Here is a 16,748-nt window from a genome sequence, read left to right on the forward strand (position 1 = left end):
CCAGTTGTTATTGGGGTTGTGGAGAAGAAGAGTGGCTTCTTGTGTTCACTGAGAGATTATCTGCCTGAACATAAAGCCATCTGCTCTTAAGCACAGACATTATTGAGCCTACATCTAAAATGCCAGGACTGTGCCACTTACACCTACCTCCCTGTGATCCATAGGCAATGCAAAAGGCCATAACGCATTCAACAACCTTGATTCAACGCTACAATAATCAATTCAGAGATCATAGTGGGACCTGCTCTCTCCACTGATATTTTAAGTTATTTTGTCATGTCCACCATAAAGGCAGATGTTCTGCTGGAGCTTTATTCTCCTGATAGATATTGGCCACTTCAGGCAGCAGCTCCATCGATGTGTGATGCTGCTCACTCGGGATTTTTAGGCAGAAGCTTACAGGGAGTTAAAAGAGCAGGGAAATGTCTTCCTAGTGCAGGAATCCGGGAGCTCCCCCAAGCCCCCAATGTCAGCCTAGTGGTGCATGGAGGTGTTAAACTGGCATGTGTCTATCAAGGCGGGGGTGAGCCTTTTAAGTCCCCTGCTTCTTCCCCACTTGTGGAATTTGTTGTGCCAGTGGGATGAGGCTGGCTATAAAACCTCTGTCCACCTCCGCAGCCAGCGAGTGCACCGCAGCCCCGCTGACATCCCCGTTCCTCCCTGTGAGCCACCAGCAGGGCAGAATGGAGGTGAGCTTCACCCAGATGCTCTACGCTCTCTGTCTGGCTGCCATGACTGGTGCCTTCAACCAGGAAGGGTTCAAGGAAGCGATGCTGAAGCAGCTGGGGCTCTCCGAAGTCCCTAAGCTTCATAAGAGAGACCTGGTGGACCTGGTCATCCCTGAGCATGTGAAGAACAAGTACATCTCCATGCTGAAGCGGCACAGGGGGAAGCGTCGCGCCTCTCCCAGCCTGGCCAGCATCCTGCAGGGGATCCCCGGCAATGCAGGTAACTAACACCCTGGGCAGGGCAAGCCACGGGGTGTGGGGCTGGGGTCAGGCTCTGAGGGGGAGCAGAGTGGAGTAAATACTTGTACTCCATGATCCTGGAAAAGGAGGGGTGTTAGAAAAAGCCAGATGCCCAGGCACAGAGCACCCTGCTACAAGGGTTCATATTGGAGCATGCAAGCAATGTGCTGTGATAACTGCTGATGAAACGCAGAGGGTGGCAATGACAGGCTGTTGTTTTGTCTCTGCATCATGGCCAGAAGTCTTCTACTCTGACCCCATGCGCCAGAACTTCATCTTTGACATGGAGGGGAGGATACCAAAAAACAGTGAAGTGACAATGGCCGAACTGAAGCTTTTCAAGAAGCCCCTGGACAGGGTGAACCTGCCAGCCAGGCAGCCCCATCGGCCTGTCTCCAATGCCAGGGTCAGCATCTACTGGGTGCAGAGACAACACGACGGCACAAACAGGACCTCGCTGATCGACTCCCGGTAAGAGCACACTTTAGGATAAGGCTGCGAGTATGCAATGATGTTCAAGTGATGCATTTCTGTGCTAGATGATAGTCTGCATCTCTAATAATAGAACCATAGAATTGGTTGTAGAATCATAGAATCACAGAATGGCTTGGGTTGGGAGGGAACCTCAAAGATTATCTAGTTCCAACTGTCCTGTTGCAGGCAGGGTGGCAATGCCCTAAATCAGGCACAGAATCAGACTGCCCAGGTCCCCATCCAACCTGGCTGTGAACACCTCCAGGGATGAGGTAACCACAGCTCCTCTGGGCAGTGTATTCCAGTGCCTCATCACCCCCTCAGTGAATATCTTCCCCTAACATTTATTCTACTCAAATCTCAATTTCTTTTAAAGTTTTTAGTAGTTTATTCTACTCATCTCACCCTCTTTATTTTAAAACCATTCTTCCTTGTCCTATCACTATCAGACCATATAAAAGGTTGATTTTAATCTTGATTATAACCTCCCTTTAAGTACTGGATGTGCCAAGTTCAGCTGGCTGAATACCTTGACATGAGGGTTTTTATTTCACCCTTTGGTGCCTGTTAGCCTTGCATGCCTTGTGAGTCCAGAGAGGTTGTGGAGTCTCCTTCTCTGGAGACACCCAAAGCACACCTTCCTGTGTGACAGCTGCAGAGAACCTGCTATAGTATGGGACTGAACGAGATGATCTCCAGAGGTCCTTTCCAATCCCAATGGTTCTATGATTCTTTTAAAGAGTTAATTGCTGTGGGTACTTGCCCAGAGCTGCTCAGCAAGCATTGCCATGTGATCAAGGCACATGACAATGCACAGGAAGCAAATTATTCCACAGCAAAAAAAAGCACTATGAGCTTTGTACGATGGGCTTCTCTCTGCCTGGCAGGCTGGTTCCCATAAGAGAGTCGGGCTGGAAGAACTTTGACGTGACGCAGGCCGTGCACTACTGGCTGCGGAACAAGAGGCAGGAGCCAATGGTCCTGCAGGTCTGGATCGAAGGGGAAAGGGTGGGCAGCTATGCTGCAGAGGTCGCCAAGGCGGTGCGCTTCACCTCGCAGGATGCTGGGGACAGAGCCGTGGGAAGACCCGAGCTGGTGCTCTACACCCTTGACTTGGAGGACTATGGGTGAGTACAAAGCCTGCATCCATGCGGTTTTGCCCTGAAGTTACTGCACTCACTTTGTTGCCTGAGTTTTCAAATGAAACCTGAGTGTGGTCTGAGCTTCCTGGCTCAGGGCAGTGCCATCAGCCTTCCCTATTTCCTAACACTTCTCCCATTGCACGCAGTGGTCCTGGGGACTGCAAGGATGGGATGCAAGCAGGGAAGTCCACCTGCTGCCGGCAGAAGCACTACATCAACTTCCGTGAGCTCTCCTGGACGCAGTACTGGGTCATCGAGCCGGCAGGATACCAGGCTTACAGCTGCCGGGGGGGCTGCCTGCAGCTTCCCAGCCCACTGCAGCGCTGGGGGGGCAGGGAGCGTGTCTGTGCTGTGGCCGAGAGCTCCCCGCTCCCCATCATGTACCTGGTCCGGAGGGGCAACCACACCGAGATTGAGGCAACTGAGTTTCCCAACATGATCATTGAGAAGTGCAGCTGCATGGCAGATGGTGCAGCGCTTCTGTGAGGGGCTGGCTTAGGGGAGTAACAGTGCTGGTGGGCCTGGAGGAGGTGTACCTCCCTGCGTTTGGTATGGCTGCCTCTGGGGTATGTCAGTCCCCACCCCAGGGAACTGAAAGGCAAGGACAGTGATCACAACCAGGTGCAGAAGTCAACTTGGGTTTGGACTTTAGTTCCTTGGTTCCCTCTGCTCTGTACGTTTTGGTCCTTGTCTGCCCAAGTTGTGTTTACTGTGGATAGCAGAGCAAAAGCACTTACATGTATGTGTTGTATACATACACATATGCACATGTATCACAAATACACGTACGTATATATGTACATATTGTATACATGCATACTGTATATATACGCATTTTCTACATACATACATGTACATAGAATACTGCCTAGAGCTTAAATGAATGTATATATGTAAGTATGCACTGTATGCATATATCTGTAGATATACATGTACATACAGTATTGTCCAAACTCAAAGGACTGTATTGCTGGCCCCGAACCAAGGATTTGGCACAGTCTTAAGTAGCATTTAGAGATGTGAAGCCAGTACTGGGACTTGGGTTTGCTTGCAAATAATTGTTTATAGGATCAGGTCCTCATTTTTCTGTATTACAGTTGTTGGGTTTGTTTTTTTTTTCAGTTTAGAGCTATTTTTCTGGTCTTAATTGCTTTCAAAATTAAGTAAACAATAAAATATGATTATTAAAATAGCCTTGTTTGCTTATAATTATTCCTAGGTGTAAAAGCGGAGGGAAAAAAATCTGTAACATTTCTGTCTGTATTCCATGCCCAGCTCCTTCATGCACCCAACAACAGTCCTCTCCAGCTGTGCGTGCCTCTGCCTGCCAATGATAAGATTATCTGCTCACGCAGGCAGGAACGGGGCTGAGCCAGGGAGGAGCACACAGCACTGGTGCTTCTCCCCACGCAATGTCAGCTGTGATCTCCTTTAGAACAACAGAGAATCATAGAAAACACTCCCTGAGCTCTGCCACTGGGGCTGTGCCCACCGCCCTCTGGTGCAGACCCTGCCCCTGACCCTCAGCTACAGGCCACAGCCGGAACCTCAGCTGTGAGGAGCAAAGCAGGATATTTACCTGCACGCCACTGGCTCCTGGGCAAGAAACTGTTTGAACTGGTGTTTGCCTGAGGAGGAAAAGCATTAACCTTGTTGTCTCTCCAGCCCAACCCACACATCTTTCTCCCAGCCTGGGAGGAACTTGTACTGTGGGGGTCAGGGTGGTGGAGGGCCGGCAGCGCTGACCTTCCTGACCCATCGTGCCCAAATACCACAAGTGCAGCAGTCATGCTTCACGAGACACACAGCACATATCTCTGCTGAACCACGCTAACCGGCTTTGCAGTGAAGATCAGCAGGGTGGGAGATGGGTCTAAAATGGATATATAGCTTCTATAGCACAAACTTGCAGGCAGAGGCTGCAGATGAAGCCCTTCTTCCTCAGCCATTCCCCAGTGCCACAGAAATTACCCCCAGCCGCCACCTCCAGCACAGGCAGCGGTTGCTGTGATGTCATGCACATGCTGCCTTGCTGCTTTTGTATTGGTACAAGCTGCAGCAGACACAAAGCCTGTCAAGCTGTCATGTTATTCTTCCCATCGGAGCAGCACAGCCCCTGAGGAGAGGCAGAACACCTTACATGCATGACAGCAGCTTGTTTCTGCTCTAACATTTACGCTTCACAAGGAAAAAAAATAATAGCAAGGAGGAGTAGCACAGTTCTCAAGCCACAGCAAACAGCCCTGCCAGCTGAGCTACATCGCCCTGCCTGATCCTTCCACATCCAAACCGAGGCTGCTCTTCTATTTTCTTTTAAGATGTATAGAAGTTGCAGCTTTGCCCTGCTGGTGAGACCTCATTTCTGTTCTGCTTCTTTATTTTTTCCCCTTTGCATTTCACAAACTCCTACAAATAGCGTCTGACACTTGGCCTCTCAGGGCAGCCTCCTAATTGCTGCTGTAAGTAGAAAGCCAAACTCCCAATCCACATCCCAACAGAGGTGAGAACCAAAGCAGCTCCTCTGCCCTGGCTGGGAACAGCTGGAGGCTGGGAAGGGGGAACCCAGCACAAACAGACAGGGAGTCAAGAGCTTTTCAGGCCACTACGTGATCCCTTTCTCTTGAGACCTTAATATTTTTAAGGAGCCATCTAATAGACTCAACATCTAGTTTTTGCCACTAACTTAATGTGAAATGAAAACCAACCTGTGCTGCATCAAAAGAAATGTGGCCAGCAGGGTGACAGAGGTGATCCTGCCCCTCTGCTCTGTGCTCTGAAACCTCACCTAGAGTACTGCATCCAGATGTGGAGTCCTCAGTACAGGAGACACGTGGACCCATTGGAGTGTCCAGAGGAGGGCCATAAAAATGACCCAAGGAATGCAACACCTCCACTCTGAGGACAGACTGAGAGCTGGGGCTGTTCAGCCTGGAGAAGGCTCCAGGGAGACCTGAGAGCAGCCTGTCAGTATCTAAAGGGGAACTGTAAGAAAGAAGGGGACAGACTCTTGAGCAGGGTCCGTTGTGACAGGACAGGGGAAAATCCTTTTAAACTAAAGGAGATTCAGATTGGATGTAAGAAAGAAGGTTTTCTAAATCAGAACAGTGAGGCACTGGCACAGGATGCCCACAGAGGTGGTGGATGCCACATCCCTGGAGACATCCATGGTCAGACTGGATGGGGCTCTGAACACCCTGATGGAGCTCTAGGTGTCCCTGTTCACTTCAGGGGAGCCAGACTAGATGGGCTTCAAGGGTCCCCTCCAACTCAAACAAGTCTAAGACCTTGCACTGCAGCAGCATCATCTGTAACCACCAGAAATCCAGGGAACCACGCTCACTAAAGGCTCACTAAACTGCAGCAGATGTTCTACGAGTCAGCTGGTGCCTGATGAGCACCTCTCCACTCCCCCGATCTTGCAGGCAGCTCACTGAGGAGGTTCTCACTCCCCACTGGACCCCACCAGAAGTCAGACAGTGTTTATGATCACGCTTTGTCAGAGGGTTCCACCAGCACAGTCCGGAAGAGCAGCCATCCTCCTGTTAGTGCACTGCCACCTACAGCAGCGAGCCTAGAAGTTGCCCTACTAAGAAAGAAGAAGACATAGCTGCGTGCAGTCTGCATCCTTACTGCCAGAGCAGGCACAGCGGTGTTTGTGCCAAAAACAGCAAGTGGTTTTTAAGAACTCATTTGTCTACATTGCAGAGGATTCCCATCCTCTAAACAAAGGCCTAAACACTTCAGTCCCAGGTGTCACAATCTGCATTTTCAGAGCACTGTGTCAAGCAGATGCAGGAGCACTGGATTTGTGTATGTCGGTATCATTACCACCAGCACAAATATCTACCTTCTTCATAATTCCTTGTGATACTGATGAGATTCATTCATAAATGCTGGTATAGAACTTCAGGATGATCAGTTGAAAGATGCTGAAGAGTTGCACGGACTATCTTGTACTTCTAAGGAATGTTTTATTCAGATGCACCACACACGCTTACAATTAGCAAGCAGACTCAAATCCATCTCACAGTTAAAAAACAAGCACAAGAAGCTCTTTCGACTTGCCTACCAGAGGCTGCATTATAAACCAATATCGCACTTCACTGCTCACGTGCCTTTCCTCGGTACGACCCAGCACCATCTCCTACAAACAGGAATGAATGCAAACAAAAGCCCTGGCTGCTGGGTGTGCTGGGGATGCTCGCTGCCATCTGAGCTGTCCCAAACCCACAGCGACACCTGCAGGAACTCCAGGGCTGCTCACAGAGAAAATTCAGGTGGAATTTCTGGCTCTCCAGAACCATAAATCCTCCATCTCCATTTCCTAACTAACTGCCTCAGGGGGAAAAAAAAAAAATGTAAATAAACAAAAAAAAACAAGAGGGGAGCTGTGGTTTGGCCAAATGTTGAGTGGATCAGGTGTGAGCAGAAGTGACCACCACTCTCCAGACTTAACTTTCTCCAGCATATTGGCAAGTCACAGAGCAGGCTGATTGGTGGCTGAGTATAAATGGTCAGATGAAGCAGCACTTTGGAGCAGTTGGCCTGAACAGTTTGTCAAGAATATAACTTAAGCTTTAACACTGTCAACCCAAAACTAATTCCCAAGTATAAGGAAATCAACTGCTGAGAAGGACGGTTACAAGATTGCAAAGCGGTCACTGCTAACTGAAATAGTAGATAAGCATTGCTCATGTCCGAGACATGAAACACCACACGAGTGAACTGGTTCCCCAGCAGCTGAAACCCATTTCCTGCCTGTGCTGCAATTCAAAACTTCACTTGAGCCAAACTTTACGCAGTGTCTGAAAGATTGTACAGTGTCTGAAAAGGGGGGAAGCCTTTATTTGGCCCGAGTCTCTTCAAGGAAATCTGATACGGAGATCATGAATATAAGACTGCCGGCATATGGTAGCAAAATCTGAAGTCTGAGGCAGCAATCCAAAGCCTCTCAAACAGAAGAAGTGGCAGCTGTACCTGCAGTCATAAAAGCACACGACTGTCCCAAAAGGAGCCTTTGCCACCACTCACCCATCTGTGAGGTTACAGAGTGCACTGGGATAAAGCGCCACCACTGCAGATACTCAAATCCTCAGGTGCCTACTGCATTGCTTTTGCCACAGGAAAAAAGTTAAAACCAACACTAGATGTCCCATTCAGGTTCAGATAAATGCTCTGTAACGTACTAACCTTCAGCAAGGAACAAACGCACTTTATTCTTAACTCCTTAAGGATGTAATTCTTCCTTCTTCCCCCTCACTCATTTGCTTTTAAAGAGCAAAATGAATTTCTTTATGTAACTGCTTGTAAAAGAAATATTTTTATTAGTGCTGATGCCCGACATCTCACTCATTCACACAACAGCATTTATTAAGATGGGACCCCCTCCATATGAAGTTCTTTTCATATGTAGAAACTTGAGCTTTTAAGCCCAAACCACAAGTTTGATGTTTGTCTTTTAACTGTGCTAACTGGAATATACATTAAAGGAGATCCAACACAAAGCTAAGAAAGGACTGATATTCTTCTTTAAGCAGGTGAGGATGGTGCCAGACATTCATTATCTGAAAAACACACAGGTTCTTCCTTCTCATCTGCAGGGAGTTTGTTCTGTTACACTCAGATTTGTTATGACTGTTGGTAAAGCTTATAAAAGGAGTGAAATGCTGCCTTTTGATATCGAACACGTAACTAACTCACTAGTTAACGGCTTCCTTTTGTGTTATGTCAACTAAACCTCATTAAAATAGGAACAACAAATTATCCAGAGATGCCAAAGAATTCTCTATGACGGTACAGAGAGACAGTAGAATAAGGAAAAATACACAGAAACATAGTAAATTAAGATTTCCCTTTTTTCCCTTTAGAAGGTTTTGCAAATAAGGATGGATCAATCTGGTCCCTTGACAGACCTCTCACTGAGAAAAGCCTTGCTGCTCTCTCTTGTAAAGTGCCTCCACATTTCAGTCCTAAGGCCATCAATTGCATCTTCAGCTTCTCTAACCCCAGCGCTTCCATTTCAGCGGCAGAGCTGAAAGCAAGTAGGTCGATTGGTTCCACATCCTGCAAAGAGAAAAACATCCCATGACAATCATTGTTTTCTTCCTCAAGGGGAAGAGAACAAGTACAGACAAAACGCTTCATTTCACAAAAGCCCTTGAATTAGGAAAGTTGAGCAATATCCCCACATAATACTTAGCAGCTTAAACTTGGCTGCCAGCATCGTGGTAAAGCAGTCAGACCCTTTTTAATGCAGAATACAACCAATATGCCCATAACAGCAGTAACAAGGGGCCACCAGCTGCAGTTGGTCAGAGCTTTGCCCACAAAAGCATACAGACAAGGACCGGATAACCCAAAAGCTGGAATTTACTAACACCCAAAACAGGACACAGAACCCCACATTGATCAGTATATAGAGCACCTATTAGTCCTAAGGTCAGTATAATGCTGGTTGCATCAAAGGGACTTCAGAGCAAGTAGCACCAGCGGTCAGAGTGAGACCACTCCCTTCCAAGCTCAACAAAAGCCATTAGTGCTAGCGGAATTAAACCTGTGCTGCTGACCAGAAACAAACAAAAACCCTGGCTGTCACATTATTCTACTTCTACTTCAAAAATAATAACAAAAAAAAATCCACCAAGGACTATTATAAAAATATTTCCACCTGCAATAACAATCTGCCACAGCACTGGTGGAGTTTCCTGTTCTAAGAATAGGCCATCTCAAATACTAAGCTAAAGGTAAACAGTGGAGAATGGTAAACACCCAGTTCAAAGCTTCCCTGTTTTAATGGTACAATAGATGATGAAGTTCTAACTTATCAGATTACAGCCTTGGTCTTTTTTCCGTTTGACTGTACTGAATTTTCACTCAGAAAGAATTAAGCCATTGACAATGGCAGCTGATGAGAGACTTTCTGCTCACATTGAACAACGGAAGAAAACTCAAGCAACCTCTTCAAGGCTGAAAAAATACATTCTTTAGTTTGATATTAGAACAAGCTGTTTCCTTTCATGCTCCTGGCTACTGCCAGAGGAAGAATCTCATGGTCAGCACTGCTCCTGATGGGATACCAACCCCAACTGCCAGCAGGGTTAATGGTATGGTAACAATACAGAAGTGCTTCTATAGCTGATACATGAGATGATCTGTTTTAAAAATCATTGTTCCATCATCTTATGCAAGTTCAGGTGAAGCTTAACACATTAATCTTAATTCTCTAGTACAGGAACCACCACTTTCTGACTCGTAATGGTCAAATAAAAGCTGAAGTTTGTGTCAGTTTGGGAATTAAACTCAAGTCTTTTATAAATAAAACACTAAGAAACATTAATCAGCTGATTGGTTTAGGGTACATCTACATGTCACAACTTCTAATTTAAAAGCTGTAGTTAAGATCATGGTCAAATTACATTAGAAACAAGATCAGTCAAGTTGGCAAGTGTTTGGTAATGTCTCAGAGGGCATTGGTAAGAGTCTTTTCATCCTACAGAAGGGTTTCATTTTCCTTCCCTCACCAACCACAAGTGATACTGAGAGTATCATCTATTTATGTGGAAGGAGAAAAAAATCCAACAAAACTCAGTGGAAACACAGATCTTGGGAAAAACAACACTACACAATCAAGGGCAACTGCGTCTTAATAGAAACTACAGACAATTACAAATCTTCCATCTTAAAAAGTTTTGCCCTGACCTGCTCTACTTTGGATCTCTCAAGACTGCTACTTCACTACAATTCAGCTTTCAACACGTGGAGTTAATGGGGATCAGTGAAGAGACTCTCAACCAACAGCCTCTTCCAGCAGCAGCTGCTGTTAAGTTCTACATTCCCTTTACCATAATGCAACATCTTCAGATGAGCTGTTTTTCCTTTTTAACTTTGGGATATCTGGTCTGAGTCCATCTCTCAAGATTCCATTAAATTCTTCAGAAGACTGATTCTAATTCAAGCACTTACAGCTAATGCATTAAATTCAGATGATAACATACCCTCTTTTCTACCTCTTCACTTTGTGGATCACAGAAAAAAAAAGCAATCCAAGTACAAGCAAAAGAAAAATGTATTACATTTTGCATTGCTTCATACTTACTGTGCTCGGTAATTGATTTGTTTCCTGAGCCTTAGAAGAACCATTTTCTTGCTCTTCTTCCTTCAGAGTCTGAGTTACTTCACTCTTTTCTTGGGCCTCTTCCTTCAGAGGTACCTTTGTCATTTCACTGCTTTCATCGGCTGGAACTTCAGGTTGGTCACCTGTGCGGGTCTCTGCCTGCAGATCTATTCCAGTAAGCTCTGGCTGCTGCGATGCCGCCTCCTCCTCAGCAGCACTGGCAGCTGGACTGTGCTCAGCTGAATCCACAGAGCTGCTTGAACATTCATTGGCATTTCCAGCATCCTCATGATGCCTGCTTCCCGACGGACAGCTTCCATCAGATGTCTGAGGGGAATCATCTTCACTGCTGCCATCAGAATCTGAACTGTCGGTATCATCCAATCCTTCCAGCCCCAGCCTGACACAAGCGGTACATTACAAACAGTCAGATACATTTTGCTCTGTTTTTCTTCTTTTGCATTCCCAATACAAGTGTGTGTTGCCCACTGCTACTGGAAACACCACTGCAATCATTAAGATTTCTCTTCCATGTTACAGGAAGTGATAAATGACATGGGGAAAAAAAATAACAGTGGTGATTTATTTATTTATTTCAAGTTGGTTGTTTCTTTATGTTCTGTTTTAAATTGATTATTAAAACAGAACAATGAGGGCTAGTAGTATATAACCATATTAAAAAGGGGGGGGGGGGGGAAAGAAAGGATGGCTGTTAGCTGTAGTTCTTCAATTTAATCACCTGAATGTAGTGATCGCTATTTAAGCCTACATTAAGATGAGATGTTGTTTACTCTCATGTTCCTAACTTACACTGTGTTCAAACATTTAATACTCACCAAAAACATCTCTTCTTTCCATATTTTGTTCCTTTCTTTCCAGATTCACCCGGACGCTTCCGCCCACTGCCAGTCTCTGGTGACACTACTTTGCTAGACGAGGCCTGCAATCCTAAAAAGAAAAGCTGAAGTCTACCTCACTGATACACAACTCATGTCCGCCCTGAATTCCATTTATCTTTTAATTTCAGATGCAGCCCAAAACACTAACTGAAAGTAATCGCTATTGGTATATGTTTAAGGAAACTCAAAGATCCAGCAATCTCAGAAGCAGCAAAAGCTTTCTTACACTGCTTTAAGGCAAAGAGTCAATCCTACAATTGGATTCCTGACATGAGCTTTTAGCTTCCATATCCCAATCAGCCTCAAGTTCCATTATGAGCTGTCAGTAAGGGAACATCTAGCAGGTAAATAAAACGGCTACAAAGCATAGTAAATGAAACAAGATATTTCACAGACGAAACACCACTTGGATCTTTGTCACGCTGCTAAACGCAATTTAAGAAAAGCAGCAGACAAAGAGGAAAAACAAATTCAACAAGTTTCACTGGAATTTAAAATGTAATTCAATTCAAAGAGTTCTTGTCAGCCATGTTCTTTCCTTTAATTCCCTGATGAACTGAGCTTTTAGCTTGCTTTATTTCTTGAGGAGAGAAAGTGAGGTTAAACTGTGGTACCTTTAAGAACTGAATCTTCCAGCCGTTCAGCCATTTCGTGACACTGCTGCTGGTAGTCTGGGTTTGTAAATTGGTGCTTTGGCTCCGCAAGTTTCCGCTGCAGCCTTTCCAAGCGCCTTTGCTCTTTTTCTGCTTCCCGTTCTGCTTGTTGCTTCACCCATTCGGCCATCCTGCAGATTACAGATCCATGAAAATTAGAGCATCTCCAACACTGAACATAACACTGGCTTATTACTTTGCAACTACTGATATTTTTAGCACTTGCTAGGATAGGAGACAATGAGAAAAGAACAATAAAACCACCCATGGGAACTATGGAAGGATGATACAGGAAGTCTGCTAAAAGCAAAGTGCTTTCTGGAAGCCACAAACAGCAGTACGGTCACCTTCCACTAGTACCATGGTCCTACAGCTTCAGGCAGAACTCAGACCCTCAAGATGAGGAACCTAATAGGTGCAGCTCAGTCTTCTCTCAGAAGTTTGCAGTACAATCACCTCTATTTTACAAAATATAATGATGCCAAAAGATACCATTGGCTTCCTGTCCCAGGTGTGTCTGCTTGGGCAGCAGGGTTGGGCCAGGATACCACCTTTCCAACTGCAATCATGACGTGATTCTCATCTATCTGTGCTTACAGTTTTAGACCTTTTAGTATTCCAAATAAAAACTGCTATAACAGTCTGTCATGTAACCTACTCTGTTAACAGCAAACTCTGCCACTGATATATTTTATAGTGTTGACTTCTAAGGAAAGGCCTAAATGCTCACGCTTTCTCATGATTGACATCACGCAGCCTCCTTCCACTGAGGTCCCGGCAAGCCTCTCTATTGGTTGTTTTTTCAATCTGAGCACCGAGCGCTCGGAGCATAGATCCAAATCCTGCAAGAATCAGACACACAGAAACAAACTGACATGAGTTAGGACATAACTGAACTGCCTCTGGAAATACATACAATATATAATACGACGACTTAATGCTTCACTTTCCTTCACTGTTACCTAAATACAGGGTAACTGGAATGTTACAATGTCAGAACATCACTAGGACCAATATTTTAACAATAAATGGAAGGAAAAGAAAAAGCCAAAGCATCCAAGATTTATCACTCCTGTCCTTTCTGCTCTCCTAATGTCAGGCACCAAAGTTACCAGGACCTGTGCAGCACTCAAACATGAGAGCCTGTTCCTGGTCTCCCCCAGCAAAATGGTTTGCAATCTTTTCCACCACCAACTTAACATTCTCAGTCCCTCCCAATTTATGCAGAATATACTTCTCCTCTGTGCCCCTTTAGCTCCCATCAGACTTAAACTCCCTTTAAAAAACAAACAAACAAAAAAACCACCTATTTTTTAAGAGGTAGCCCCAGCCACGTCACCAAGCTGACCACGATTATGCTGAAGAGCTTCTCCAGACAGACCGTGATGGCTGGATGTGATGATTTCAGTGGCCTTTTCCCACCTTAGTGATTCTACACACTCCTCAGCCATCACTCCCAGGCAAGCCTGCTAACTTTACTCACTCAGTCCCACCTCATGCCTCAAGTTTGACAAAAATCCCTCAAGCATCTCAAAGAGACACTACGTGGACTAACATTAATATAATTTTAAGCAGCCTGAAAGAAACGAGTATTGTTTTTAAGGCAGAAGCTGGAATGTATCCGCACACTGATGCCCTGTACATCAGCACTGTAACTCTGTGGTACCAGAGCCCACCTCCTTTCCCCCCGCACAGCCGCAGCTCCAGGCTGTACACGGCGCCATCCCGCAGCGCGTCTCCTCCGTCCGCCAGCCGCCCGTTGCACTTCACGTACAAACATTCTTCGGGAACGTTCTAAAATACAAACGACGAACAATTCGTCACAAGAACGACCGAGAAGCGGAACCCCCGGCCCAGGCCCGCCATTATAGGGAAAGCCGCAGCGAGGGATGCCGGCCTACGAGACGCACAGAGCGCCGTCCCGCCGCCACTCACCAGGCTCTCGGCGCAGTCCCGCCGCAGGCCGCACACCGAGCCGCCGCCGGGGGGCAGCGCCCGCAGCCGCGGCCGCGAGCACAGCGGGTCCCGCACCAGCAGCGCCATCTTGAATGGCCGCCGCCAACCGCCGCCCCGCGCAGCCGTGACGTGAGAGGCGGCGACGGGCGGCGTCTGTGGCGGGGCGATAAGGGGCGGGCGGTGCCGTGTGGTGCTGTGCTTATAGAGCCTGGGGACGGACTGCAAGTGATAATACACTGCGTGTGTTTAACAGGAGCTACTAAAGGCTTCCTAGGGGCTCGAGTTCCGTATTTCAGCTGCTAGAGGCTCAAACATCGCCTAAAGCACCCTGTATGTGTTATTTCAGTGTGGATGTGATGTCTCTCCCTTCAGAGGCCCAGCTTATCGCTTTGGAGGCCGTCCCAAGCGGCGGCTTAAAGCGTTATGTAAGGCTGCTGCCATGGCGCAGTCACAGGACGGGTTGGGTTAGAAGGGGTTTTATCCCACCCAGCCCCAGCCATGGGCCGGGCTGCCCCCACCAGCTCAGGCTGCCCAGGCCCCATCCAGCCCGCCCTGAGTCTGTGCAATGGCAGGACAGAGGCCCAGGCAAGTGGCTTTGGTCCCCTTGGCACCCTCAGCACAGCTACCCAGTGAGAGCACAGCTGAAGGCAGGGCGCTGCCTCTTGTTGTAGACACCGTTGTTGAGTTAGGCGGCCTCCTACCCCTTTCACTGTTAGTGTGGCACTGGTCCCGTTCTCTCCCCAGCAGGAGCCGTGAGCTGTGTAGGAAGGCAGGCTGTGACATGTCCTGGCAGAGTGCAGTGCTCCTGCTTCTCTAGTGTGGCTGAGGCTTTTCTCTAGGTGCAACCGACGCTGCTTATCTGGCACTGCACAGCAGTGTAATCTGCCTGCTCCAGCCCTGGCTGCTTTTCAGCCACCCTGATGGCTTGGAAGTGAGATGGGTGCACGTATGGGAGCCTGGAGTAGCACAATGCCTTCGGTACCAGCTGCACCTCAACAACATGAAACTCATGTCTGGGCTGCTCAGCTGTTTTGGAAGGCCTGGTGCCATGGCTGTCCCACTGTGTTTTTGCTCAGGGAGCAAGGTGCTGCTCAGCTGGATCATCCTTATATCTTACTTCCTAGAGCAAGTGGTATTGCTGCATTATATGCTATGTTGCAGCAGTACAAACCCAATGTCTGTGTAGCCATGAAGAGTTGTGATTATTTTGTCCTGGATTGGGCCCCTATTCAGCCTACACCGAGTTTCAAGTCACCTGATGCTGCTAGTTTCGTTTATAATCATGTACCTAATCTTTGGAATGCCATCTAATGATGAATTCTGGTAGACTGCATAGAATCAGAGAATAATAGAATGGCCTACATTGAAAAGGATCTTGAAGATCACCCAGTTTCAACCTCTTTGCCTTGGACAGTGTTGTCAGCCACTAGACCAGTTTGAGGCATTTTTATTCATACATAGTATCAGATTAGAACATAACAGTCAATACACGAGTTACACTGATATACAACAGATGAACAGCTCATTTTTTGGGCTTGTAGGATTTCAGTTTGCATTGTGAGGGCATGACTCATTTCCTCCTGTGAAAGTTGGGCTGTTGGCACTGAGAGTGCGGAGCTTGCCAGCACAGGCCAAAAAAAATAGATGGGGCTGGCCAGGAAAGAGTTGGGCCACAGGACTGTCCAGAAGATATGCTTCAATCAGTGTCATTCACAGGTCATTTGATCTGTGTCTTGTTTGAATATTTTGTACTATTTTTGTCACTTGCAGGTAATTTGGAGCTGTTAATGCCACACTGCAGTTCTTGATGGCTATATGTAGGTGACTCACATGGGTCCCTGCAAGTCATCAGGCTACAAGTGACATCTAATAGGTAGAAGAGTAGATTTCTTTTAGCTTGGTCTGGCAGCAACACTAGGTGTATAGTCCCTATTCTCATGATTTATGCAATGCCATTTAGCTAGTGCCACAGTCATGGCAGTAGAAGGGCTGGTTGAGTGTTCCTGTTTGTCTTGTTCTTGATTACGCTTCTACTCCTAGAACTCATCAAAAATCTATTGCTTTGCTCTCCGCAAAAGAAACCTAAACAAGGCAAAAAGGCTGCTACTGTAATTTCCAGTTGGAGATATATTTTATTAAAGTGTTATCCTCTTGATAAAACAGTGATCAGTCTCTGATTGTGCGGCGGTGTTTCAGAGTTAATTAATAAATCATGCCTACCACTTTTCATTTAGAAAAGATTTTACGGACATAATTAATTAAACCTGACACTGTCCTTGTGGAATAAGAAAGCGCTCCGACTTTTTCAATAGTGAAACTCAGGCATACTGGTTATACTGCTTTCTCAAGTCAGTGGCAGGACCAAGGCTAGAATTTAAAGTCCTGTACTATTTTGGTATCATTTTCAGAGCACCCATTCTTTTCTTGTTTCATTCCTTGCCTGTGATGTCAGAGTTACTGAGTGTGGCCCTATGGTCTGTTACGTACAATGTGTTGGACTGTTTTCTGCTTAAAATCCTTTACTGCATCTAACATGCAGCAGA

General features: G+C 46.4%; 2 protein-coding genes across 3 annotated transcripts; one reads left to right on the plus strand and one right to left on the minus strand.

Annotated features, from left to right (window-relative positions):
* Positions 1–5: 5 nt before the first annotated feature.
* Positions 6–3,762, plus strand: LOC107311039 (left-right determination factor 2). The gene is made up of 4 exons (XM_015857246.3): positions 6–948; positions 1,208–1,439; positions 2,330–2,569; positions 2,731–3,762. Exons 1-4 carry the CDS (start codon positions 582–584, stop codon positions 3,068–3,070), a joined length of 1,179 nt encoding a protein of 392 aa, XP_015712732.2. The 5' UTR covers positions 6–581; the 3' UTR covers positions 3,071–3,762.
* Positions 3,763–7,885: 4,123 nt separating this feature from the next.
* On the minus strand, positions 7,886–14,299 carry SDE2 (spliceosome associated SDE2). 2 transcript variants are annotated; one of them, XM_015857227.3, is made up of 7 exons: positions 14,185–14,299; positions 13,926–14,043; positions 12,980–13,091; positions 12,211–12,380; positions 11,534–11,645; positions 10,680–11,097; positions 7,886–8,647 (listed from the first exon to the last, which is right to left on the minus strand). In XM_015857227.3, the coding sequence occupies exons 1-7, from the start codon at positions 14,290–14,292 to the stop codon at positions 8,426–8,428; spliced, it is 1,260 nt and encodes a 419-aa protein (XP_015712713.2). In that variant the 5' UTR covers positions 14,293–14,299; the 3' UTR covers positions 7,886–8,425. The 2 variants fall into 2 exon arrangements, with proteins under 2 accessions (XP_015712713.2, XP_085399121.1); XM_085542995.1 differs by lacking the exons at positions 13,926–14,043; positions 14,185–14,299 and adding an exon at positions 13,556–13,910.
* Between the last annotated feature and the right edge of the window lie 2,449 nt (positions 14,300–16,748).

This window comes from Coturnix japonica, chromosome 3, assembly GCF_054131305.1.
Source record: "Coturnix japonica strain WE chromosome 3, WE-NBRP24, whole genome shotgun sequence".
Lineage (NCBI taxonomy): Eukaryota > Metazoa > Chordata > Aves > Galliformes > Phasianidae > Coturnix > Coturnix japonica.